The sequence below is a fragment of the Geotrypetes seraphini genome, chromosome 3 (genome assembly GCF_902459505.1).
Source record: "Geotrypetes seraphini chromosome 3, aGeoSer1.1, whole genome shotgun sequence".
Classification (NCBI taxonomy): domain Eukaryota; kingdom Metazoa; phylum Chordata; class Amphibia; order Gymnophiona; family Dermophiidae; genus Geotrypetes; species Geotrypetes seraphini.
Window position 1 is genome coordinate 2,197,292 of NC_047086.1, and position 26,855 is coordinate 2,224,146.

The 26,855-nt window shown below is 46.8% G+C and overlaps 1 protein-coding gene across 3 annotated transcripts in view; it reads left to right on the forward strand.

Moving 5' to 3' along the window:
* HDAC2 (histone deacetylase 2) overlaps window positions 1-26,855 on the forward strand; it is a 345,065-nt gene that overhangs the window by 170,177 nt on the left and 148,033 nt on the right. For all 3 annotated transcript variants that reach the window (XM_033936641.1, XM_033936642.1, XM_033936643.1), the window contains one exon: window positions 4,178-4,319. In XM_033936641.1, the coding sequence (XP_033792532.1) occupies window positions 4,178-4,319 (142 nt within the window). The remainder of the gene's footprint in view (window positions 1-4,177; window positions 4,320-26,855) is intronic.

Here is a 26,855-nt window from a genome sequence, read left to right on the forward strand (position 1 = left end):
AATTTCCCTATGTACAGTTCTTCTTTCCTGCTGAAGGTGATTTTGGCTTTCCATGTTAATCAGGAAGTGTGTTTGCCTGTTTGTCAGCCTATTGGTTTCAGGACACAAGATTGCTTTTTGAGGAAACTTGATGTGTGCAGAATGACCATCTGTTTGTGCTGGCTCATTCTATTAAGCAGGGCACTCCTGCTTCCAAGGCCACGATTTCCAGGTGGATCTGTAGGGCCATTTCGTCAGCCTATATTCTTTCTGGGAAACAGTCTCCCATTTCTCTCAAGGTGCATTCTACCAGGAGTGTGGCTTCTTCGTTGGCTGAAGCTAGAGCTGTCTTCCCTGCGGAGATCTGCAGGGCAGCAATGTGGTCCTCTTTACACGTTTGCCAAGCTTTACAGAGTGGATGTGGCAGCAAAACAGGACTCTGTCTTTGGGTTCTCGGTCTTATGGGCTGGCTCAGCAAGCCCTCCATAGCTTTTTGGGGACTGCTTTTGTATGTTCCATCTGTCTAGAACAGGGCTAGGCAATTCCAGTCCTTGAGAGCCACAGGCAGGTCAGGTTTTCAGGATATCCACATTGAATATATATGAGTTGGATTTGTATGCACTGCCTCCTTGAAATGCAAATTATCTCATGCATATTTATTATGGATATCCTAAAAACCTGACCTGCCTGTGGCTCTCGAGGACCGGAATTGCCTATCCCTGGTCTAGAATGTCTCACCTATTGCACTGGAAAAAGAGATTATGTACTTACCCAGATAAGCTCTTTTTCAGTAGATAGGTGACGCATTCTAGACTCCCACTCTGTCCTTCCTGTGCCTACCTACTGTTTCAGTCTGTTTCTGCTTCTTCAAATTGAGATATATATATATATATATATATATATATATTTATCCCAGGACAAGCAGGCAGCATATTCTCACATGTGGGTGACGTCATCTACGGAGCCCTCGTGCGGACAGCTTTTCAAGCAAACTTGATTGAAGTTTCAAGTTTGCTACACTGCACCACGCATGTGCATGCCTTCTCGCCCACTAGAGGGCGCATCCCACCTCGTGGTCCTCAGTTCAGTTTTTTCCGCGGACCAGAAGCCCTGTGGAAATTGAGCTCTGTGAAATTTGCCTTCTGTCGCCGCGTCCGGTTGTTTTTTCGTCGGTCGCTGTGATTTAATTTGTCTTTTCTTTCTTCTTTTTTAGTTCTAAAAAAAAAAACTTAAACGACACCCGATATTTTTTCTTCAAGCGGCTCCGGGGGCTCCCGTGAGCCGCGGTCGCAGCATCCGGCCTGTTCGGGTTTCATGTCCCGTCCTGTGACGGGTTTCAAAAAGTGCACCCGGTGTGAGCGGTTACTTTCGATCACAGACCCGCACCGGTGGTGCCTGCTCTGCTTGGGGCCCGAGCATCCGACTGACTCTTGTGATCGGTGCTCCACCTTTCAGGCCAGAGCGCTCCGCCGATGCCGTGCCAGGATGGCGGAGCTTTTCTCGGTCGACTCCGTGCCGGGGAAGGCCTCGATGTCGGCCTCGGCCCCGGCCTCGACGTCGGCCTCGGTTCCCTCGGCCTCGCCTCGACCCTCGCCTTCTTCGAAGCCTGCACCCTCGCTCAAGCCTGCCTCGGGTAAGTCCTCTCTTCCTTCCTCGACTCCAGGGTCGACTAAGAAGCCATCCTCGGGCTCCTCAACGGCGGGTGGGTCGTCCTCGGCCCCGCCAAAGACTACGGCCACTCATGCCCCGAGGGAATACTCGAGACCGAGGTCGCCCTCCAGGGAGCATCCCCCGGCCTCGGACCTACCAACCATGGTAGGGATCCCGGCGTTCCAGGATCTGTTGCGCGCCCTGATTGCCTCGGAGCTCTCCGGGGCCCTCGAGCAATTGCCGCAAGCCGCGACCTCAGCTGCTTCGACCTCAATGGCTCCGCCCTCGGCGGCCTCAGCCTCAACTCCCTCGGGCACTGGGGCGGCACCGGCCTCGACCCCGACCTTGCCCTCGACTTCGACCTCGGGGGCCCCGCCTGAGCGAAGCGTACGGCCCCTTGACAAGGTGCGCAGGGTGCGTCGGATTTCCTCCTCTTCTTCCTCGAGGTCCTCCCGAGGCTCTTCACCCTCGGGCAGGCCTCGGGCGAGGCACCGAGGGACCAATATGTAGACCAGATTTACAATCAAGAGAGGTTTGTTGTCTGCCAGGAGCCAGGAAGTGACCACCAGCTTAGGAAGACTGATCAAGCCCCAAGACCACTAAACTATGCTTCTCATCCATGTCGGGATGAACGACACCGCCAGGAACACCCTGGAGAAGATACCCGAAGACTTTGGAGCCCTGGGTGAGAAGCTGAAGCGGATGGAAGCGCAGGTGGTCTTCTCTTCCATCCTTCCAGTGAAAGGCAAGGGTAGAGCCAGGGAAGATCATATCCAGAAGACAAACGAGTGGCTACACGGATGGTGCAGAGAGATGAACTTCGGTTTCCTGGACCATTGAAAGGCAATTCAAGGACTACAGGGACCAGACGGGCTCCACCTCACCAGAAGAGGGAAGAATGTCTTCGGTAGACGACTGGCTCGCCTGCTCCAAAGGGCTTTAAACTAGGTGAGTTGGGGGAGGGTACCCACTCTCATCCTGGTGTGGTAAGTAATCATCCCGGTATGGTAAGTAATCACTCCACTACTAATTCTGAGGTAAGTACTTTCGTTGCAGACAGTACTGCAGGAGATAAACTAACTCGAAAGGGACAAAATAACTCAAACGGGGAAATAAGGGACACACTAGATCAAACTTAAGGTTTAGTTTAGTTTAGTTTAGCATGGATTTACAAAGGGAAGGTCCTGCCAATCCAATCTAATCAGCTTCTTTGACTGGGTAACAAAAAAACTAGATAAGGGTAAGTCCCTGGATGTGGTGTATCTGGACTTCAGTAAAGCTTTTGATAGTGTCCCACACCATAGATTATTGAACAAGATGAGCTCGCTGGGACTAGGAGAAACATTAACTGCATGGGTTAAAGACTGGCTCAGTGGCAGACTTCAAAGGGTGGTGGTAAATGGTACTCCCTCGAAACGTCGGAGGTGTTAAGTGGAGTACCTCAGGGCTTGGTCCTGGGTCCAATCCTATTTAATATCTTTGTACGGGATCTGCCTCAGGAACTTCAGAGTAAAATTGCATTATTTGCCAATGATGCTAAATTATGCAATGTAATGGGTGGAGGTACCGTACCCGACAGTATGACACAGGACCTACTTTTACTGGAAAATGGTCTACTATTTGGCAGCTGAGCTTTAATGCCAAGAAGGGTAAAGTTATGCACCTTGGTAGCAGAAATCCTTGCAGAACCTACACTATGAAGGGTGAGATCTTAACTAGAACTGTTACAGAACAGGAGTTATCATTAGTGAAGATATGAAGGCTGCCAATCAAGTGGAGAAAGCTTCATCCAAGGCTAGACAAATGCTGGGTTGCATCTGGAGAAGTTTCGTCAGCTGAAAGCCCGAAGTGGTGATGCTGCTTTATAGGTCCATGGTGAAACCGCATCTGGATTACTGTGTTCAATTTTGGAGGCCACATTATCGAAAGGATGTGCTGAGAATAGAGTCGGTTCAGAAACTGGCCACTAGGATGGTCTCAGGACTCGAGATCTCCCATATGAAGAACGTCTAGGTAGGTTGCAGTTATACTCTCTTGAGGAACACAGAGAGAGGGGAGACATGATAGAGGCGTTCAAATATGTTACTGGCCGTATGGAGATGGAAGAAGACATCTTTTTCCTTACAGGACCTACGGCGACAAGAGGGCATCCGCTAAAAATCAGGGGTGGGAGATTTCATGGGGACATTAGGAAGTATTTCTTCACTGAAAGGGTGGTTGATCATTGGAATAATCTTCCACTTCAGGTAGTAGAGGCCAGCAATGTGCTTGATTTTAAGAATAAATGGGATAAACATGTGGGTTCACTTCAAGGAAGTGCTTAGGGGGGTGGGTTATTCGAGTGGGCAGACTTGTTGGGCCGTCGGCCGTTTTCTGTCGTCATACTCTATGTTTCTATGTTACTCCTTACCTCTCTAGAAAGGACAAATGTTCTTCCATTGTAACCCTCCGTTTTTTATCTCTTTTTTAATCCGCCTTGAACTGCAAGGTAATGGCGGAATAGAAATCTCTTATGTAATGTAATGTACTCTTTTATTTCCTCTTTCAGGTACCACCAGCGAGTGCTCTATATTGACATCGATATCCACCATGGTGATGGTGTTGAAGAAGCTTTTTATACAACTGACAGAGTAATGACTGTTTCGTTCCACAAGTATGGGGAGTATTTCCCTGGCACAGGAGACCTGCGGGTAAGTCCAACGACAACATCTTCAGTCCCTTATTTTGAAAATACTTCTTGCTGTAGATCAGTGTTTCCCAAATCGGTGCTGGAGGAGCACCTTGACTAGTTAGAGATGCATACATTGCCTCCATTACATGAAAATTTATTTCTTTCATGCACACTCATTATGGATATCCTGAAAACTTGACTGGCAATCGAGTATTCCAGGACCAGCCTGAGAAATACTGCTAGAGATATCTTGTTTAGCATACAGTATTGCAGTATCCTAAGCAGGGCAGGATTAATTCGTTGAGGGCCCCTAGGCACACAAGTACACTGGGCCCCCCGCCCCAACCCACCCCACCATGCGCCCAGGCGGAAACAGGAAGCTGCGTCAGAGGGAAGCTTTGGGCAAGCAGCACCGCTTGCACAATTACAGTTCCCGTTGCCTTTCTTACCCGCGTTGCTTGCTTGTCTTACTTTCCGTCAATGAGGGGGGCCGCATTGCCGATCGATGCTGGAGGGGCCCATCGCTGTTTAGAAAAAACATTGTTGATGCCCTCCTTCATCAGGCCCCCCTGACCATTTCAGGCCCTAGGCACGTGCCTACTTGGCCTATTGGTTAATCCTGCCCTGATCCTATGACTTATTGCTGAACACTTTATTCCCTATATTTTATTTTTAGATTAATGGGGTAATTTTATAAAGCTTTTATCCAGAATGGTGCTTTTATAAACTGTTGGAGAGTGAATATCACTTACCCAGGAAGTCACCCCTCCCACCCTGTTCTTAGTAGGGAAATTCTCACTGAATTGCTAAGAGAGAGAGGAGAAACACACCAGGCGCACACACAACTAGAATCCTATAATATACAGTAACTGAGATTTCCATCTGATGTTTAAAGCAGCAGCATCATCAAGAAATGACTCCCCGAGGCATACCGCACTGATTCCTTTTATTGAGAAGTTGGAGGCAAAATTATTGGTAATGATTACATATATCACAAGATTCAGCCATAGGTCATATGGTCAGTGGACAAAAGATACATTACACACATCATAAATCATAAGGTTCTAACGTCATAAAAACCCTTTATCGTCAAGCAAGGATTTTTTCTAGCACAGAGTGCAAACTTTCTACCATAACAAGTCTTAGCTGAAATAGCTGTATATTCTTTATACCTATATTTCACTATATAGGTTTTCAGCAGGGGGGGTGTAATCCTCACATAGCACCTTTCAGGGTCTACAAAACCTGCTTGACTACTTGATAGGCTTGTTTCTAAGTGTTTGCTTGGAATTTTGGAGTGGAAGTGTGGTTCAGTAGGGAGAGTAGTGGGTTGAGAACCAGGGAAGACGATGTTCAAGGCCCACTGCCGCTCCTTGTGACCTTGGGCAAGTCAGTTAATTATCTACTACCTTGGGAACAAACATAGAGTAGTTTTATGTACTTGTCCCAAGCTTTTTTAAACTCAGATACAGTTTTTATCTCCATTTCCACAGGGAGACCATTCCACAAATTTATCACCCTTTTCTTGAAGTATATCATTGGGTTATTTCCAGGTCTGTTCCCTTTTCATCTTCATCCTTTGCCCTCTCATTCCAGAACCTCCTTTCAATTGAAAGAGACTCTCTTCCTGTGTATTTATACCATGTACTGTATTTACTCGAATATAAACCAATCCAAATATAAACCAAAGTATCCTTCTTTCCCTCCAATAGGGGGGAAAATGTTGACTTGAATATAAACTAGAGTTTAGAAATTTGGCAAAAGACCAGGTACGAAGTCTCGGAATAATACTGGATGGCCACCTGTCCTCTGCCCATGTCTCACAGGTAGTTTCCACATATTTTTACTACCTAAACCAACTGGAAGGATCAAACCCTTCCTCCCAGAAACAGACTTAGCCCAGCTGCTCTATGCCTTCATACTCTCTAGGCTAGACTACTGAAACTCCCTATTCAATGGAGTTTCACTGCAAGAGACCTAAAATGCCTTGAAAAAGTCCAGAATTCAGCAATTTGGCTCCTATACAACCTCAGCTTCTGTGACCCCATTACTCCAGCGCTCTGTGCATCCCACTGGTTACCAGTCAAAAAGCGCTGCATCTTCAAGCCCTGGTTATGACCCACAAGAAGTTCCACCAAAAAAACCCTGCCCTACATAGCATCCAAGCTCCGCCCATACACCCCTAACCACCCCCTCCGCTTCAAAGCAGAACAAAGACTCAGCATTCCCGCAGGAAGATCCCTCCGGATGAGCATGGCACTCCTACAGCCATTTCCTTCCTCAGCTATGGAACCAGCTACCCACACAGATAAGGTTACTAGACTCCTCTTCCAACAACAGGGCCTCAATTGAACAGTTTCCTGTTTCATCTCCAATTATTTTTTGCTATGACTAGGCTGGACTCTCAAATAGTTCTGTAATTGTCTAAATGTAACCTAATTGTTGTCATGACTATTCTGTTCTTAAAATTATTGTGAATGTCAAATTGTAACCTGTTCTGAGCTTCTGGAAGAACGGGATAAAAATCTAAATAAATAAATAAATAAAATAACCCAATCTATAAAGACTGCTCACCTTCCCTCCCCATCAGCATCTCCTAAGTCACTAAACATAATACAAATATCTGTGATGCATATATCACAACAAGGCCCCTACATAAGAAAATGAAACTACAAACAACCACAAACCAAAATCATAATTAAACCTCAAGAAGCCATTTGCAGTTCAACAGCAGAGAAAGAGAAACAACACTCTACACTTTGGAAAATAAAAAGAAAGCCGTGTAAATTTACAGTAAAACTGCTTTTTTCTGTTCATGAAATAAAAAATAAACTGTCCAAAATGTACTTTAAGTTGCTGTATAGTCTTGTACTGTCCAAAATGTTTTCCAGTGTGAATGTTGGCTTGTAACCTGTTCTGAGCTACTGGGAGGATGGGATAGAAATAAATAAATAAAATAAAAAATAAAATTATTTTTTCCACTTTTGTTGTCTGCCTATTTTATTCATGTTTATCCCAGTTTCTGCTTTCTTCTGTCTTTTCTTAATTTTCTTTCAGGGTCTTCACTCTATCTGCCTTTTCTTTCCTTCACTTCCTCTCCTACATCCATCTCTGACTTTAACGTTTTCTTTTCAGTTTTCCTCCATTTATTTTTCTGCATCTCTATCTTCTTCTATTTACAGCTTTCCATCTTCCTCATCCTGTTCTCCGTTTTTTTGGGAGGGGTTTGCTCTTTCCTCTCACCCCTTCCAGCATGTTCTCTTTCTCTCTTTATTTTCACTCTTCTAACCAGTATCTACTGTAAACTCATGGAAACTCTGATTAAACAGAATCTTGACACAATCTTAAACGAGGATAACCTACGTGACCCCCACCAACATGGGTTCACCCAGGGTAGATCATGCCAATCTAATCTGATTAGCTTTTTTGACTGGGTTACTAGACAACTGGATGCCGGAGAATCACTGGACGTGGTATATTTGGATTTCAGTAAAGCATTTGATAGCGTCCCACACAGAAGGCTATTGAACAAGTTGAAAACGATAGGGTTGGGAGACACTCTAACTACCTGGGTTGGGGATTGGCTGAGCGGTAGACTTCAAAGGGTGGTGGTGAACGGTACCCCATCCAAGGCGTCGGACGTGATCAGTGGGGTGCCCAAGGGCTCAGTCCTGGGCCCGATTCTATTTAATTTATTCATAAGAGATATAACGCAAGGACTTAAAGGAAGGGTTGCACTGTTTGCTGACGACGCCAAACTTTGCAACATAGTAGGCAAAAGCGTATTACCTGACAATATGACACATGACCTACTACTGCTGGAAAGATGGTCAACTACTTGGCAGCTAGGCTTCAATGCTAAAAAATGCAAGATAATGCACCTGGGCAAGAGTAATCCGCGTAGAACTTATGTACTGAATGGAGAAACATTGGTTAAGACCACTGTAGAACGCGATCTAGGGGTGATTATTAGTGAGGATATGAAGGCTGCCAATCAAGTGGAAAAGGCTTCCTCCAGGGCAAGACAGATGATGGGTTGCATCCGCAGAGGTTTTGTCAGCAGGAGACCTGAAGTAATGATGCCGTTATACAGATCCATGGTGAGGCCTCACTTGGAGTACTGTGTTCAGTTCTGGAGACCACACTACCGTAAAGACATACTAAGAATCGAGTCGGTTCAACAAATGGCGACAAGGATGGTCTTGGGGCTCAAGGATCTCACGTATGAAGTAAGACTAAAAAAATTGCGGCTGTACTCACTTGAGGAAAGAAGAGAACGGGGAGACATGATTGAAACGTATAAGTACATCACGGGACGCATCGAGTCGGAAGATGATCTCTTCAGTCACAAGGGACCCTCAAACACCAGAGGGCATCCGATGAAAATCAGGGGAGGGAAATTTCATAGCGACTCCAGAAAGTATTTCTTCACCGAGAGAGTGGTGTATCATTGGAATAGACTCCCATCGCAGGTGATTAAAGCCAGCAGCGTGACTGATTTTAAGAGGAAATGGGATATTCACGTGGGATCTCTAGGGGAGTAAACTCTGGGGGGCGGATAATTGGAATGGGCAGACTTGGTGGGCTATAGCCCTTTTCTGCCGTCTTTTTCTATGTTTCTACTGTCTTGCCCCCTCCATCCAGCATACGCTGTCCCCTCTTTCCTCCAACACCTCATCTGTCTCCCTCCACCCTTTCCCTTTGCCACTTCCAACACTATCTACCTGGGGCTCTGGCTGGCAAATCCCCAGAGATCATTGTTTAGAGCCTTGGAAATTTTGGATTTGAGACCAATAGATAAGCCCCTTTCCTCTGGTGGGCTGACACACACTTAAGGAACTTATCCCAAGTTGAATGTGTCCCCTCTGCTGATTAACACAATACAAAAATTGCACGCTTGGCATGCCTATCCTCTGTCATTGACAGGTAAAATTGCTTTATACAATCTGATGGTGGTACCTCAGTGGCTCTACGTACTTCAGATACTTCCTTTATTCCTACAGCAAAAGCATCTAGCCTCATTAAATAAATCATTGATGGGGTACTTGTGAGGAGGGATACATTCTCGTATTTCCTTGAGCACACTCGTTTTTGCCTAAAGATCAAGGGGGTCTGGGATTATTGAGTGTAGGAAGGTTTAACATTGCCCGTCAACTTAACGTATAAATGATTGGTCCTGTAAGACTACACACTTCTCTGCAAAGGAAGCTGAGTGTTCATCTTATTCTCCCTACCATTTTAGTTACCTACTTACTACATGTTTAAAAAATGCCTGAATGCACTCTCATTATGGTGATCTTTTTCTATATCCCCTGAGACTTACATGGAAACATGTAATGAAATTCTTCTTTACAGAGAGGGTGGTGGATGCCTGGAATGCGCTCCCGAGAGAGGTGGTGGAGGTTGAAAATGGTTACAGAGTTTAAAAAGCGTGAGATAAACACAGAGGATCTAGAATCAGAAAATAATAGTAAATATTGAAGAACTAAGGCCAGTACGGTCTGTGTCTGTATATGGCCTTTTGGTTGAGGATGGGCTGGGGAGGGTGTAGATGGGCTGGAGTGAGCTTTGACGGAGACTTCAGTAGTTGGAACCTAAGAACAGTACCGGGGAGAGCTTTGGATTCTTGCCCAGAAATAGCTAAGAAGAAGGAAAAAAAAAATTAAATTGAATCAGGTTGGGCAGACTGGATGGACCATTCGGATCTTTATCTGCCGTTATCTACTATGTTACTATGTCTCTGTAAAATGCTAAATATACACTCACAGATGACACCCTGTTTGCCTATCGTGGGAAATACAGACTTTATTCTTGGACAAAGTCATTAGGCTTTCCGAGTTTGATCCCAGAAAGGTCTAATTTACCTATCACAAACACTACAGGCTGACAAGACACTACAATCTTTTGGAACTCTTAAAAGGACCTTCCATTTATCCTCCAGAGACTGGTATCCATACCTACAATTGCAGCATTACGTTTCATCTTTCACAAGAGCAATATCTATGGAGGACACTTAAGAAAAATTATCAGAAGCTCTCTGCTTAACTGCTCAAGTACCCATTCCCCTGCATTTTCATCACAAGTTTTTGCAAGAGACAGCAGGGGAATTGGATTACAAAGAGATTGCTTCCAAGTGGTCTCAGGATCTCCAAACGCCAATTACAACTGACCTACTCAAGAAAAGTTTAAAAAAAGGAGACAAGTTGTTAACAGCCACAGAAAAAGAAAGGTACTACAAATTTTTCCTCCATGCTTATTTTACTACAAGCAGGGCATTTGAGGCACATATAAGTGATACGGACACCTGTCCAAAATGTACTGCAACCATATGTTTTGGTGTTATCCCTGTATTACTTCTTATTGGCATCAGATATTCACACAGATCGCTCAGTTTTGGAACAGTTCCTGGAGAATTTGACCTTTTTTTCAAGACTGCAAATTATCTATGGGGCAGGGTGATCAAAGCCTCTCCCCTCCCCCCCCCCCGGTGAGTATAAGCCCTTAGGTAAGTAAATCACTGAATATCTCTATACGGATGGGAAAGGGGGGCAATGTCTGTAAAACAGTAAATACTAATGCTTGAAGTATAGGAAACAAAATTCTGGATCTAGAAGCTGTGATGGAAGAAGAGGAGTTGGATATAGTGGTGATCATGGAGATGTAGTTCATGGAGAACTATGATTGAGATATAGTTATATTGAGCTTTAATCTGTTCAGGAAAGACAGGGTAGGAAGAAAAGGAGAGGGAGTAGCATTATAATAACATAACAATTGCCGCTGCTGGGTCAGACCAGTGGTCCATCGTGCCCATCAGTCCACTCATGCGGCGGCCCTTAGGTCAAAGACTAGTGCCCTAACTGAGACTAGCCTTACCTGTGTACGTTCTGGTTCAGCAGGAACTTGTCTAACTTTGTCTTGAATTCCTGGAGAGTGTTTTCCCCTCTAACAGCCTCCGGAAGAGCGTTCCAGTTTTCTACCACTCTCTGGGTGAAGAAGAATTTCCTTACGTTTGTATAGAATCCATCCCCTTTTAACTTTATAGAGTGCCCTCTCGTTCTCCCTACCTTGGAGAGGGTGAACAACCTGTCTTTATCTACTAATTATCCCAGGACAAGCAGGCAGCATATTCCCACACATGGGTGACGTCACCGACGGAGCCCCGCAGCGGACAGCCTCGAAAGCAAACTTGCTTGAAGATCTCGATCTTTTGAGCACTGTACCGCGCATGCTCTTGTGCCTTCCCGCCCGAACTAGGGGGCGCATCTCCTGAGAGGATCCTCAGTTCGTTTAATTCCACGGAGACAAGAAGACACGTTTTTCTACATCTCTGCAGCATTGCCTTCTCTTCACCGCGGCTGTTTCTTTTCTTTCAGTTAAGTTCGGTCGCTGTGCTCTCCTATTTCTTTTCTTAAAAAAAAAAATAAATAAATAAAAATAAAAAAGTTTCAATTGTTTCTTTGATTTTGTGTCCGGCCGGTGAGCCTTGGGCCTAGGCCCATTTGCTCCTTTCGTTCGACACGGACTTTATTTTTTCCATGTCCCGGCCTCTTACCGGGTTCAAACGTTGTCGCCAGTGTAATCGTGTGATTTCAGTCACCGATCCCCACTGCCGCTGTCTACAGTGCCTGGGTCCCACTCATTCCCCCGAAGATTGTCACCGTTGTTTCACTCTTACTCCACGGGCTTTTCGACGCCGGTGCACTCAATTTTTTCAACTTTTCGGAGACATGGAGCAACCTTCGGATTCTGCTTCGGCCTCGGCGGTTGCCCCGGTCTCGAAGGCTTCACTCCGACGACATCGACGACTACGGTCTCGAAGGCTTCGACCCAGGCTCCGGCTGGAGCTTCGGTCTCGAAGGCCTCGACCTTACCTGCTTCGGTTCCCTCGAAGACGGTGCCATCTGCGAAGTCTTCTATGGGGGGTAAGTCTCCGGGTTCTCTTTCAGGTACCGTACCCAAGAAGCCACCAGACTCCTCTGCACGTCCATCTTCCAAGCGTACCTCCAAGATAAGGGAATACTCACCTTCGAGGTCGCCCTCTTCGGAGCGTACTGCTGCACCTACGAGGTCAGAATCTTCTGTCTCGGTGCTGATGCTGGAGGACATGCTGAAATCTATACTCACCACTCAGATTTCCTCCTTAGTGGCTCAATTGGTCCCGTCCTCGACCTTGCCTCGGACTGATCAGCCTGTCACACAACCAGAGCTTCCAGTATCTCGAGGCCGATCCAGGACACCGAAGAAAATTTCTTCGTCTGATTCTTCTCCAGACTCGCCTCCTCCGAAGCACCGGTCGAAGCATTCGAGACCTATTGCTCCCAAGCTTCGGAGGGAGTCTTCGGCATTGGATACTGAGACTTCTCTGCCTCATTCTTCGAAGCAGAAGCACAGATCTCGACACCATCGCGCATCGACTCGAAGTCCTTCTCAACCGAAGACTCCACCATCGAAGCCACCCCGTCAAGACAGTTCACCACAGACCTCGACTCATTCTGTACCACGTACACCTGGTACTTCTCCATCCAGGAGCCTGAAGAGAAAACATTCTCTTACTCCACCTCACAGTGCAGCTTCTTCTGTGACTCTACGTCTAGACTCAGAACCACTTTCACCATATTCTAGAGAGGCTTCTCCCTCATACTCAGCTCTTCCTAAATCTCGCAGTGTATCTCCTGAGGAAGCGTCTGATTCCAAATCCATTTCTTTTGCCAAATTTATTTTTGATATGGGACAAGCTCTCAAACTGGATCTTCATTCAGATTCTAAATATACTCCTGAATATTTAGCAGATATGGAGCTTCCTCATCCACCGAAAGAGTCCCTCAGATTACCTATGACTCCTGTTCTGAAACAAACCTTTGTTCGTAATATGGAGACTCCTTATTCCATCACTGCCATTCCATCTAAATTGGAATCCCGTTATCGAACAGTTCCATGTAAAGGTTATGAAAAGTCTCAACTATCTCATCAATCCCTGGTAGTAGAATCCTCTTTAAAGAAAGCACATCCTTCCAAAATCTATGCTTCAGTTCCTCCAGGTAGAGAAGGTCGTACCATGGATAAGTTTGGTCGCCGTTTATACCAAAACTCTATGATGGCAAATAGAGTTCTTAATTACAGCTACATCTTTACGTCCTACTTCAACCATTTTCTGAAGATTTTACCATCTTTTTACCCGGATATCTCTACCACTCGTCTTTCAGAATTTAAACTCATCCTTAAGACTCTTTCTCAATTACGACTCTTCATGTTACAAGCCTCATATGATGCATTTGAACTCTCGTCTCGAGTATCGGCCTTTGCTGTAGCCATGCGTCGTTTAGCATGGTTACGTATTGTGGACATGGATCCCAACCTTCAAGATAGATTGGCAAATCTACCTTGTCAGGGAAATGAATTATTTGATGACTCTATTGAGGCAGCTACCAAGCGTCTTTCAGAACATGAACGCTCTTTTGCTTCCCTCATTCGACCAAAACCTAAACCTGCACCAACTAGAGGTTTCAAACAGACTCCACGTCGTTATCCTCAGAAAACGACTCCTGCTTTTTCAAGACCTCCTCCTCGTTGTCCTCCTCAACAACAGCGACAACAAAAATCTCAGACTCCTGCTGCCACCAAGCCTGCTCAGTCTTTTTGACAATCTCGACATGAGCATTCAAATTTCTCTGTTTCCAAATTTTCCCCTCCCCATAGGGGGTCGCCTTTCCACATTTTATCACCAGTGGGAGCTCATTACATCAGATCTCTGGGTGCTTACCATCCTACGAGAGGGATACTCTCTTCGGCTCCTTCAGGTGCCTCTAGATCGCCATCCAAGAGAGTGTCCTTCCAATCAGTCGCATCTTCCCCTTCTTCTCCAAGAAGCTCGAGCTCTGCTTCTCCTACGAGCTGTGGAAGAAGTTCCTCTTTCCCAAAGGAACTTGGGATTCTACTCCCGTTATTTTCTAGTTCCCAAAAAGACGGGGGATTTGCGACCGATCCTGGATCTCAGAGCTCTCAACAAATATCTAGTCAAAGAGAAATTTCGAATGCTCACACTGCCAACTTTATATTCCTTAATGGACCAAGGGGATTGGATGTGTTCCCTCGATCTCAAAGAGGCGTATACTCATATCCCTATTCATCCAGCATTTCGCAAGTACCTCAGATTCCAAGTAGGAAACCTTCATCTGCAGTACCGAGTTCTCCCCTTCGGATTGGCTTCTTCTCCCAGGGTTTTCACAAAATGTCTCGTGGTCGTGGCTGCAGCTCTTCGCAACCAGGGTCTCCAAGTATTTCCATACCTAGACGACTGGCTCATCAAGGCTCCCTCTTTTTCAGGGGTTATTGCAGCGACCCAACAGACTATTCTTTTTCTGCAAAGTTTGGGATTTCACATCAACTTTCCCAAATCTCAGTTGACTCCTTCTCAGTCTCTCCAATTCATAGGAGCAACTCTGGACACTATCAATCTGAGAGCATACCTTCCACAACCACGTCAGGCCGCCCTGCTTCAGATTTCTCAACAACTCTTCCAACTTTCAACTGTTCCAGCACGAAAGATGATGGTTCTGCTCGGTCACATGGCTTCTACAGTTCATGTGATTCCTTTTGCCAGACTTCACCTTCGTATTCCTCAATGGACACTGGCATCCCAATGGCAGCAATCAGTGGATCCACCAACTCGACTGATTTCCATAACTCCTTCATTGCGGAAGTCTCTCCATTGGTGGATGCTCTCTTTAAATCTTTCCAGAGGCTTGCTGTTCCACCCTCTTCCTCATCAGAAAGTCCTCACAACCGACTCATCAATGTACGCATGGGGAGCTCATGTGGACGGTCTTCGCACTCAGGGTCTCTGGACTCAAGCAGACCGTCGGTGTCATATCAATCTATTGGAACTCAGAGCGATATTCTATGCTCTCAAAGCTTTTCAACATCTCCTTCACGACTTGGTGATTCTTGTACGTACCGACAACCAGGTAGCCATGTATTATGTCAACAAACAGGGAGGGATGGGCTCTCACTCCCTCTGTCAAGAAGCTCTGAAATTGTGGCATTGGGCAATTCTTCACAACATCTTCCTCAGAGCTGTTTATATTCAGGGTCAACACAATTATTTGGCGGACAAATTGAGTCGTCTTCTACAGCCTCGAATGGACACTCAATTCTCCTACTCTTCGCCAAATCTTTGCCCGTTGGGGAACTCCACAGATAGATCTGTTTGCGTCACCTCTCAACTTCATACTGCCTCAATTTTGCTCCCGCATCTATGCCCCTCAACGTCTCGAAGCGGATGCGTTTCTACTGGACTGGAGGAATCAGTTCCTTTATGCTTTTCCTCCGTTTCCTCTGATTCTCAAGACTCTAGTCAAACTGAAGTCAGAACATGCCACCATAATTCTGATAACTCCTCGGTGGCCCAGACAACCTTGGTTCTCCCTTCTACTTCAACTCAGCACCAGGGAGCCTCTTCTTCTACCAGTATTTCCCTCTCTACTCACGCAGAGTCAAGGATCCTTGCTTCATCCCAATCTGCAGTCTCTACATTTAACAGCTTGGTACCTTTCTGCATAACAGACTTTTCTCAATTCTCTCCGTCTGTTCAAGATATCTTACTTGCTTCCAGAAAACCATCAACTAGACAATGTTATGGCCAGAAGTGGACTAGATTCTCTGCTTGGTGTTCTACACGTCACTTGCCACCCAGATCTTCCTCCTTGACATCCGTTCTGGACTACTTACTCCATTTATCACAATCTGGACTTCAAACTGCATCTATTCGAGTCCATCTTAGTGCTATAGCTGCTTTTCATCAGCCTTTGGATGGAAAACCCCTTTCTGCACATCCTATCGTTTCTCACTTTATGAAAGGACTTCTCAATCTCCATCCACCGCTTAAACCACCTCCAGTGGTTTGGGATCTCAATGTTGTTTTAGCTCAACTTATGAAATCTCCTTTTGAACCGCTTGACAAAGCCCACCTCAAGTATCTCACTTGGAAAGCTGTGTTTTTGATTGCTCTCACTTCTGCCAACTTCCCTCCATCCCTTTTTACTTAGCTTGGAGGTCACCCATGTGTGGGAATATGCTGCCTGCTTGTCCTGGGATAAAGCACAGTTACTTACAAGCTTTAGTTGCAGATCCACCCTTCACAGTTTTTCACCATGACAAGGTGGTCCTCCGTACTCATCCTAAATTCTTACCTAAAGTTGTTTCAGAATTTCACATCAATCAGTCTATTGTTCTACCTATGTTTTTTCCAAAGCCTCATTCTCATCCTGGAGAAGCTGCTCTTCATACCTTGGACTGTAAATGTGCTTTGGCTTTCTACCTCCAACGCACTCAACTTCACAGAACATCTCCTCAACTTTTCATCTCATTTGATCCAAACAAGTTGGGACGTCCTATATCAAAACGCACAATCTCCAACTGGATGGCTGCTTGTATTTCTTTCTGCTACACTCAGGCTGGTCTTCCTCTGCAAGGTCGAGTGACGGGCCACAAAGTTAGAGCTATGGCGGCATCTGTAGCTTTCCTTCGATCAACTCCTATTGAGGAAATCTGCAAAGCTGCCACTTGGTCCTCGGTTCATACTTTCACCTCTCATTATTGTCTGGATTCCTTATCCAGGAGGGATGGCCACTTTGGCCAATCTGTTTTGCAAAATCTTTTTTTGTAAATTGCCAACTTCCCTCCATCCCTTTTTACTTAGCTTGGAGGTCACCCATGTGTGGGAATATGCTGCCTGCTTGTCCTGGGATAAAGCACAGTTACTTACCGTAACAGTTGTTATCCAGGGACAGCAGGCAGATATTCCCACAACCCTCCCACCTCCCCTGGTTGGCTTCTTGGCTAGGTATCTGAACTGAGGATCCTCTCAGGAGATGCGCCCCCTAGTTCGGGAGGGAAGGCACGCGCTCATGCGCGGTACAGTGCTCGAAAGATCGAGATCTTCAAGCAAGTTTGCTTTCGAGGCTGTCCGCTGCGGGGTTCCGTCGGTGACGTCACCCATGTGTGGGAATATCTGCCTGCTGTCCCTGGATAACAACTGTTACAGTAAGTAACTGTGCTGTCTATTCCCTTCATTATCTTGGATGTTTCAAGTTTCTTTATTTTGATATACTGATCATGTCCCCTCTTTTCAAGGGCGAAGAGGCCCAGTTTCTCTAATCTCTCGCTGTACGGCAACTCCTCCAGCCCTTTAACCTTTCCTGGGAGGTCTGTCCAAGTATTGCACCGGACATCCTGTATTTGTGTATAAGATTTTTGTTACCGACATGCATCACCTTACACTTATCCATGTTAAACCTCATTTGCCATGTTGTGGCCCATTTCTCGAGTGTGTTTGTCACATTGCAGGTCTTTGCAATCCTTCTGCATCTTCACTACTCTGAATAACTTCGTATCATCTGCAAATTTAATCACCACATTCATCATACCAATTTCCAGGTCGTTTATAAATATGTTGAAAAGCACAGGTCCAAGCACCGAACCCTGCAGCACTCCACTCGTGACGCTTTTCTAGTCAGAGTATTGTCCATTTATCCCACTCTTTGTTTCCTATCCACCAGCCAGTTTTTAATCCACGTTAGTATTTCACCCTTGATTCCATGGCTCGCATGTGGGACCTTGTCAAATGCCTTCTGAAAATCCAGATATACAATGTTAGCTTGGTCACCCTTGTCTATCTGCCTGTTTACTCCCTCGAAGAAGTGCAGCAAGTTCGTCAAGCAAGATCTTCCTTTGCTGAAGCCGTGCTTGCTGGTCCTCATCAGATTGTGTCCATCAAAATAATCAGTGATGCGGTCCTTTATCAGTGCCTCTACCATCTTTCCCGGTACCGACGTCAGCTCACCAGTCTGTAGTTTCCCGGATCTCCCCTCAAACCTTTCTTGAAGATCGATGTAATATTCGCCACTTTCCAGTTTTCCGGAATCCTTCCTGATTTGATCGACAGATTGGCTATTAGTTGAAGCAGTTCAGCTATAGCCCCTTTCAGTTCCTTGATTACCCTCGGATGGATGCCATCCAGTCCTGGGGATTTAAAGTTTTTAAGCCTATCAATCTGCCTGCATAACTCTTCTAGACTAACCGTCAACCCTGTCTTCGTTTCCTGTGTATAGCCTGTCGGCTTCCTGTATGTTGTGTATATCCTCTTCGGTAAATACAGACGCAAAAAATGTGTTCATTTTGTCAGCGATAGTTTTGTCCTCCTTTAGCACTCCCTTTATTCCATGGTCATCCAACGGCCCCACTTCTTCTTTTGCGGGTCATTTCCCCGTGTTATATCGAAAGTACGGCTTGAAGTTTTTTACCTCTTTGGCTATTTTTTCCTCGTAGTCGCTCTTGGCCCCTCTTACCGCCTTATGGCACTTGTTTTGATGTTGTTTGTGCTTTTTCCAGTTTTCGGCCGTTTTTGTCTTCTTGTCTCTGATCCGCTATAGTGAGCCATGCCAATTCCTTGTTGTTTTTCCTCTTGGATCCCTTGTTGATATGCGGTATACAGTATATAGATTTTGCACCTCGGTGACTGTGTCCTTAAAAAGGGACCATGCTTGCTCAAGCGTTTTTACAGTGCTTATCCTCTTCTTAAACTTCTTCCCCACCATGAGTTTCATCCTTTCGTAATTCCCTTTTTGGAAGTTCAGTGCCTTAGCCATTGTTCTGGATCGATGTTTTGCCCCTGTGTCCAGATTGAAGCGGATCATATTGTGATCACTGCTTCCCAGCGTCCCTTCTACTTCTACACCTTGTGCCGGTCCTCGAAGTCCATTTAGAATTAGTCCAGAATTGCATTTCCTCTCGTATTTTCCTTGTCAAGTTGTTCCAGGAAGCAATTGCCTACAGCATCCAGGAACTTGGTCTCCTTACTGTAGCCAGAGGTGCCTAGGTTCCAGTTTATCTCCGGATAATTGAGGTCACCCATGATAACTGCATTGCCTCCCTTGCAGTTGCGTTTAATCTCGTCCGTCATTTTTCCATCAATTTCTTCGGACTGCCCTGGGGGTTGGTAGTAGATGCCGATCTTCGTTTCCGTTCCATTTGTTCCTGGAATTTTGACCCATAGAGACTCTACCTTATTTTTTGTTTCCAAAGTGTTCTCTCTGGTAGACTAAATTCCCTCTTTGACATATAGGGCAATATCTCCACCTTTTTGACCTACTCTGTCTCTGCGATATAGCTTGTATCCCGATAGCACAGTGTCCTAGACGTTTTCCTCGTTCCGTGTTTCCGTGATGCCGATGATGTCAAGTTTATCTTTTTGTTCCATAGCTTCCAATACCCCCATCTTATTCCTTAGGCTCCTTGCGTTCATGTACATACACTTGAGTTTGCGGCCTGTTATTTTCTTGCATTTCCTTCCCTCTTGTGTCCCTTTCGAGCTGTCCGGATTTCTGTCTTGCCTATGATCCGGTGAGTCTTCCCCGCAATCTTCCTGCACGGTATCCTCTGGGTATACCGGTTCCCGAATCATCGACTCTTGGTCGACTGTCAGCTTTCCCCTTCTTTCTAGTTTAAAAACTTCTCAATTTCTCTCTTGATGTTGCTTGCAAGTAGCCTCGTTCCGTCTCCACTGAGGTTGAGTCCATCCATCCTGAATAGCTTGATTTTCCCCCTGAACGTTGTCCAATTGCGCACGAAGTGTAATCCTTCTTTCTCACACCAGCGCCTCATCCATGCGTTGATTGCTTGCAGCTCCATCTGCCTCTTCTCGTCAGCCCTGAGTACCAGCAGGATCTCCGAGAACGCTACCCTCTGCATTCTGTTCTTCAGCTTCCCTCCTAGCTTCCAGAACTGGTCCTTCAGTCCTTCCCTGCTGTAGTTCCTGTTGCTCACGTTGTTTGTCCCCATGTGGATCACCACTGCCGTATGTTCCTCTTCCACGCTGTCGATGATCCTGTCGATCTGGCTCACTATATCTTCTACCTTGGCTCCCGGTAGACAGGTCATCAGCCATCCTTTCTTCCTCCCGCTATGTGGTTGTTGACTTGTCTGATGATGGAATCCCCCACGACGATTGCTGTCCTCTCTATCTTCTCTTGCCTCTCTAGCCGCAGGTCCGTGTCCCTGGTGTATGACCATCTCTCCAGCTGTAGGTCTGTGTCCTCTGTGCACTTCCATCTTCCCTCATCCTGGCATTGGCTTGCACCGGACTCATCTTCCTTGTGATTGTCCTCCAGGTGTATCTTGGTCCTCACTCACTGTAGGTGTATCTTGGCAGCTCCACTGTTGGTGATTTTCCACGACCTCCCACACAATTGCAGGATCTGCAGGGCAAGGAAGAGGCACTGTGGATCAATTTGGAACGAGGGAATGGTGAATATATTTACATTGGTGTGATATACAGACCTCCTTCACAGATGGAAGAAGTAGATAAAGATTTAATAGTAAACATTCAGAATATATCTAAAAAAGGGGAATGCTTGCGAATAGGTGATTTTTAACATGCTGGATGTTGATTAAGATATCCCTATTGCGGAGTCTTCTAGAAGTAGGGAGATCCTGGATTCTCTAGAAGGAGAACTGTTTCACCAGGTGGTAATGGAACCCATGTGGGATGGGGGTCATACTTAGTGTGACCATATGGCTCCAGAAAAAAGGGGACGGATTGAGACATCCGGGTTTTACTTCCATTGAAAGTAATGGAAGTAAGGAGAACAGATTGAGACATCTTGGTTGCTTTCAATGGAAGTAAAACCCGGATGTCTCAATCCGTCTCCTTTTTTCTGGAGCAATATGGTCACACTAGTCATACTGGACTTATTGCTTACAATTGGGGAAAGTGTTTCTGATTTTACAGTGGGTGATCACTTGGCATCCAGTGTTCACTGTTTAATATTAAGATGGGTATAGAGAGGGCTCATTCAAAAGCAAAGGTTCTAGATTTTTAAAAAAACTAATTTTGTTCAGATGGGGGATTACATCAAGGAATTGTTTGGATGGGAACGTCTGGAAGGAGTGGAAATACAGTGGGCAAAACTGAAAGGAGTAATTGTAAGAGCGACAAACCTTTTTATGAAGCAAGTAAGTAAAAATAAAAGAAAGAGAAGGCTGCTTTGGTTTTCAAAAGTAATAACTGAGAAGGTAAGGAATAAGAGGTTAGCTTTTATAAACACAAAAGATCAGAGAAAGAGGAAGACGGGAAAAAATATCTGGAAAAGTTGAGTCTGGTCGTGTAGTCAGGAAATAAAGATGCAAATGGAAGAAAAAATAGCTGATACAGTAAAATGGGGAGACGACATTTTTTAGATATATCAGTGATAGTAAGAAATGAAAAAGTGGCATTGTGAGTCTAAAAAGTGGAGGGGAGAAATATATAGGCGTTGATAAAGAAAAGGCTGATTTGCTTAACAAATATTTCTGTTATCCCAGGACAAGCAGGCATGATATTCTCACATCTGGGTGACGTCATCTACGGAGCCCCGATGCGGAAAGCTTTTTTCAAGCAAACTTGATTGAAGATTTAAGTTTACTCTGCTGCTCCAGGCATGCGTGCCTTCCTGCTCCACTAGAGGGCGCATCCCCTCCTCGTGGTCTCCAGTTCAAATTTTTCCGCTGAGCCTAGAAGTCGTGTATTTTTAGGCTCTGCCCCAACTGCCTTCTAGCACCGCGTTTTTTTCTTGTTTTATTGATTTAGTCGCTGTGCATGTTTTTTCTGGTTTTTATTTATCTGTTCCTGCTTCATTTTGACCGACCCGGAGGCTTACGGGTCGCCGCGGCCGCGTGGCTACTTGGGCCGCGGCCAGTTTCGTTTTCTATGTCCCGGCCTTTGACCGGCTTTAAAAAGTGCACCCGGTGCGAGCGGCTTCTTTCTATCACAGACCCGCATCGCCGGTGCATCCTCTGCCTGGGGGCCGCCCATCCAACCGATTCTTGCCCCCAGTGCGCTATTTTTCAGAACCGGGCCCTCCGTCGAAGGAAAGCCCGCATGGCGACCAGCCCACTACCTCGGCCTCGAGGTCGGCCCCGGCCTTGACCTCGGCCCCGAATACCTCGGCACCGCCTCGAGGCTCGACCCCGAAGTCCTCGGGTACGCAGAAAGCCTCGGCTCCGGGTAAGTCTCCTCTTCCTTCTTCAGGTTCCGCGCCGACGAAGAAGCCAGCCTCGGGGACACCGGCGGCGCTTGGGGGAAGACCATGTCCTCAGCCCCGGTGAAGTCCTCCAAAGCCTAGGGACGTGCCTCCACCACCCGGGAATACTCAAAATCGAGGTTGCCCTCAGTGGAGTGCACTGCGGCATCGGACATGCCCTCGATGCTGTCCGTGCCCGTTTTTCAAGACATGCTCCGGGCGATGATCTCGTCGGAGCTGTCCGCTGCGCTGGCCCATCTGCAACCGGTCCCGACCTCGACCTCGCGTGCGCCAGACCAGCCTGAGCCTCGCGGCGAGCCCCCTCGGGGCAAGGTGCGCCAACCTCGCCGCATTTCATCTTCCTCGGATTCCTCGCCGAGGCTCTCGAGACGCTATCCCTCCACGGACCGCCGCGGGGCGAAGCGTCGCTCTAAAATGATCGAAACCTCGAACCGCCGTACCTCAGGTCTTCACAAAGTGCCTCGTGGTGGTCGCAGCTGCCTTGCGCTCTCAGGGTTTTCAGATATTCCCCTACCTGGACGACTGGCTGATCAAAGCCCCGTCCAGGGAGGGGGTTATCTCAGCGACCCGACAGACTATTATTTACCTTCAGGGTCTGGGGTTCGAGGTAAACTTTCCAAAATCCCAGTTGCACCCCTCTCAATCCTTACAGTTCATCGGAGCCATGCTGGACACGACTCGCCTCCATTCCTTCCTTCCCCCTCCACGTCTGGAGGCATTAGTAAGTCTGAGTCGACGGATTTCGCTACTGACCTCGGTCTCAGCACAGCAGATGATGACGCTTCTGGGCCACATGGCCTCTACCATCCACATCATACCCTTCGCCCGTCTCCACCTGCGGATCCCTCAATGGACTCTGGCCTCTCAATGGCGTCAGGATCGGGACCCGATCAACCGCCTCGTGCAAGTGACTCCTTCCTTGCAACGATCGCTCCGCTGGTGGGCCGACTCTTCAAATCTTTCCAAAGGTTTGCTCTTTCTAGCCTCTCCACACAGCAAGGTACTCACTACGGACTCGTCGGAGTACGCTTGGGGGGCTCATCTGGACGGTCTACGCACTCAGGGAATGTGGTCAGCAGAGGACCTTCGCTGTCACATCAACGTGCTGGAACTTCGGGCCATCTACCTCACTGCCGTGGCCTTCCGACATCTGCTACACGACCGGGTGGTTCTCGTTCGGACCGACAACAAGGTGGCAATGTACTACGTAAACAAGCAAGGGGGGACGGGGTCTTGGTCCCTCTGTCAGGAAGCTCTGCGCCTCTGGAAGTGGGCGGTTGCCAACAACATCTTCCTTCGAGCGGTGTACATCCAAGGAGAGCGGAATTGTCTGGCGGACAGACTCAGCCGCCTCCTCCAGCCGCACGAGTGGTCACTGCACTCTCAGGCCTTACGACAGGTATTCGACAAGTGGGGGACCCCTCAGATAGATCTGTTCGCCTCCCCCCTCAATCACAAACTGCCTCACTTCTGCTCCCGGATGTACTCCCCGGACCGCCTCGAGGCAGACGCCTTCCTCCTGGATTGGGAGGACAGGTTTCTGTACGCGTTTCCGCCTTTTCCTCTGATCCTGCGGACGCTGGTCCACCTCAAATCGGTGCGAGCCACTCTGATCTTGATTGCCCCTCGGTGGCCGCGCCAGCCTTGGTTTCCCCTTCTACTTCAACTCAGTGTCAGGGAACCTCTACTTCTGCCTCCGTTTCCCTCTCTGCTATCTCAGAGTCAGGGTTCGCTGTTACATCCCAATCTTCAGTCTCTTCATCTGACTGCTTGGTTTCTTTCCCCCTGACTTCTCTCCCGATGTCTCAATCAGTCAGGGAAATATTGGAGGCTTCAAGGAAGGCCTCGACTAGAATCTGCTATTCCCAAAAGTGACTAGATTCTCATCCTGGTGTTCTTCTCACCGCCAGAACCCGGTGTCGGTCCCTGTGTCTTTGGTTCTGGAGTATTTACTTCATTTATCGCACTCCGGCCTGAAGACCAACTCCATTCAAATACATCTTAGTGCGATTGCTGCCTTTCACCAGCTCCTGGAGGGGAAGGCTCTCTCACTCCATCCCTTAGTTTCTCGCTTCATGAAAGGTCTCTTGAATGTTCACCCTCCTCTCAAACCTTCCCCGGTGGTTTGGGATCTTAATGTGGTTCCGGCTCAACTCATGAAACCTCCGTTTGAGCCTCTGGACAAATGCCATCTTAAGTTTCTCACTTGGAAGGTGATTTTCCTACTCGCACTCACTTCCGCTCGGCGGGTCAGTGAGCTGCAGGCGCTGGTGGCGGACCCGCCTTTCATTGTATTCCATCATGACAAGGTGGTTCTCCGCACTCACCCTAAGTTTTTGTCTAAAGTGGTGTCTGATTTCCACCTCAATCAGTCCATTGTTTTGCCTGTGTTTTTTCCCAAGCCCCACTCTCATCCTGGAGAGGTGGCGCTCCACACTCTTGACTGTAAGAGAGCGTTGGCCTTTTACCTTCAACGCACTCAGTCTCACCGGACAGTTCCACAATTGTTTTTGTCCTTCGACCCTAATCGGTTGGGTTGCCCTGTTTCCAAGCGCACCTTGTCCAACTGGTTAGCTGCTTGTATTTCTTTTTGCTACGCTCAGGCTGGTCTCGCGCTGCATGGTCGAGTAACGGGACATAGGGTCCGAGCGATGGCAGCTTCTGTAGCTTTCCTCCGGTCCACGCCTATTGAGGAAATCTGCAAGGCTGCCACGTGGTCTTCGGTTCATACTTTCACCTCCCACTACTGTCTGGATACATTGTCCAGGAGCGATGGCCGTTTTGGCCAATCGGTATTGCGTAATCTGTTTTCTTAAATTGCCAACTTCCCTCCATCCCTTTTCAGTTAGCTTGGAGGTCACCCACATGTGAGAATATCATGCCTGCTTGTCCTGGGATAAAGCACAGTTACTTACCGTAACAGGTGTTATCTAGGGACAGCAGGCATATATTCTCACAACCCACCCACCTCCCCAAGGTTGGCTTCTTTGCTGGTAACGTGATCTGGAGACCACGAGGAGGGGATGCGCCCTCTAGTGGAGCAGGAAGGCACGCATGCGTGGAGCAGCAGAGCAAACTTAAATCTTCAATCAAGTTTGCTTGAAAAAAGCTGTCTGCATCGGGGCTCCGTAGATGACGTCACCCACATGTGAGAATATATGCCTGCTGTCCCTGGATAACACCTGTTACGGTAAGTAACTGTGCTTTCTGTGACGCGCCGGGAATGGGAGTGCAGAAGACAAATATGAAAAGGGATGGAGGAGTGGTAGGCCTTGATTGATTTTCAGAGGGATTTGTTCGTGAGGAGCTAGATAAAATAAAGGTAGACAAAGCAATGGGGCCGGATGGTGTACATCTGAGGGTGCTGAAGGAACTTGGGGTCCTATGTAGTAAAACAGATTTTATGCTACTTATCTTAGGAATAAGCAGTGGATTTCCCCAAGCCATCTCAATAATGGCCTATGGATGTCTCTTTTGGAAATTATCAATGCCTTTTTAAACCCTGCTAAGCTAACTGATTTTATCATATTCTTCGGCAACAAATTCCAGAGTTTAATTACATGTTGTGTGAAGAAATATTTTCTCCAGTTTGTTTTAAATTTACTACTTAGTAGCTTCAATGTATGTGAGACTGATGTGGAGGTGTGCTCTCGGGTGACGTGCAGGTGTATGCACTTGGGGTTGAGGTGCTTGCATTTTGAGTTCAAAAATCCCAGGGAACAGTACAGTATAGTGAGTGAAATTCTGATTTACCCAGAAAAAGAGAGGGCACTTGGCAGTAATCATGTTGAACAATCTTAAGCGAATCACACAAGCTGATAAGGTAAAAGCAAAAGCCAAAAGGATACTGGGATACATAGGGAGAGAAATGGCCAGCAGGAAAAAGGAGTTGGTAATGCCTTTGTGTACATCTCTTGAGAGACCTCATTCTGGATAGCACACCTTTAGAATGATGTCAGTAGGATGGAACTTTTCCTAAGAGCAGTGGTCTCTCTAAAGTTGAAAGGGGATAGATTCCGTACAAATGTAAGGAAGTTCTTCTTCACCCAGAGAGTGGTAGAAAGCTGGAACGCTCTTCCAGAGGCTGTTATAGGGGAAAACACCCTCCAAGGATTCAAGACAAAGTTAGACAAGTTTCTGCTGAACAAGAACGTGCACTGGTAGGGCTAGTCTCAGTTAGGGTGCTGGTCTTAGACCAGAGGGCCGCCGCGTGAGCGGACTGCTGGGCATGATGGACCACTGGTCTGACTCAGCAGTGGCAATTCTTATGTTCTTATGTTCATCATGAAGCATATGTGGGACAAACAGATCTTCTATGAATACTTTGGAAGAAAGACAGGAGAGGGGAGATAAGATAGACAAGTCAAAGGAAGCAGGCCTCTTGCAGTGGGATAGAAACACTGGAGTAAAGGATGAAGGTGAAAAAGTAGACTCGAGTAATCAAAGGAAATACTGTACTTGTGTATGGAAAGAGTAGT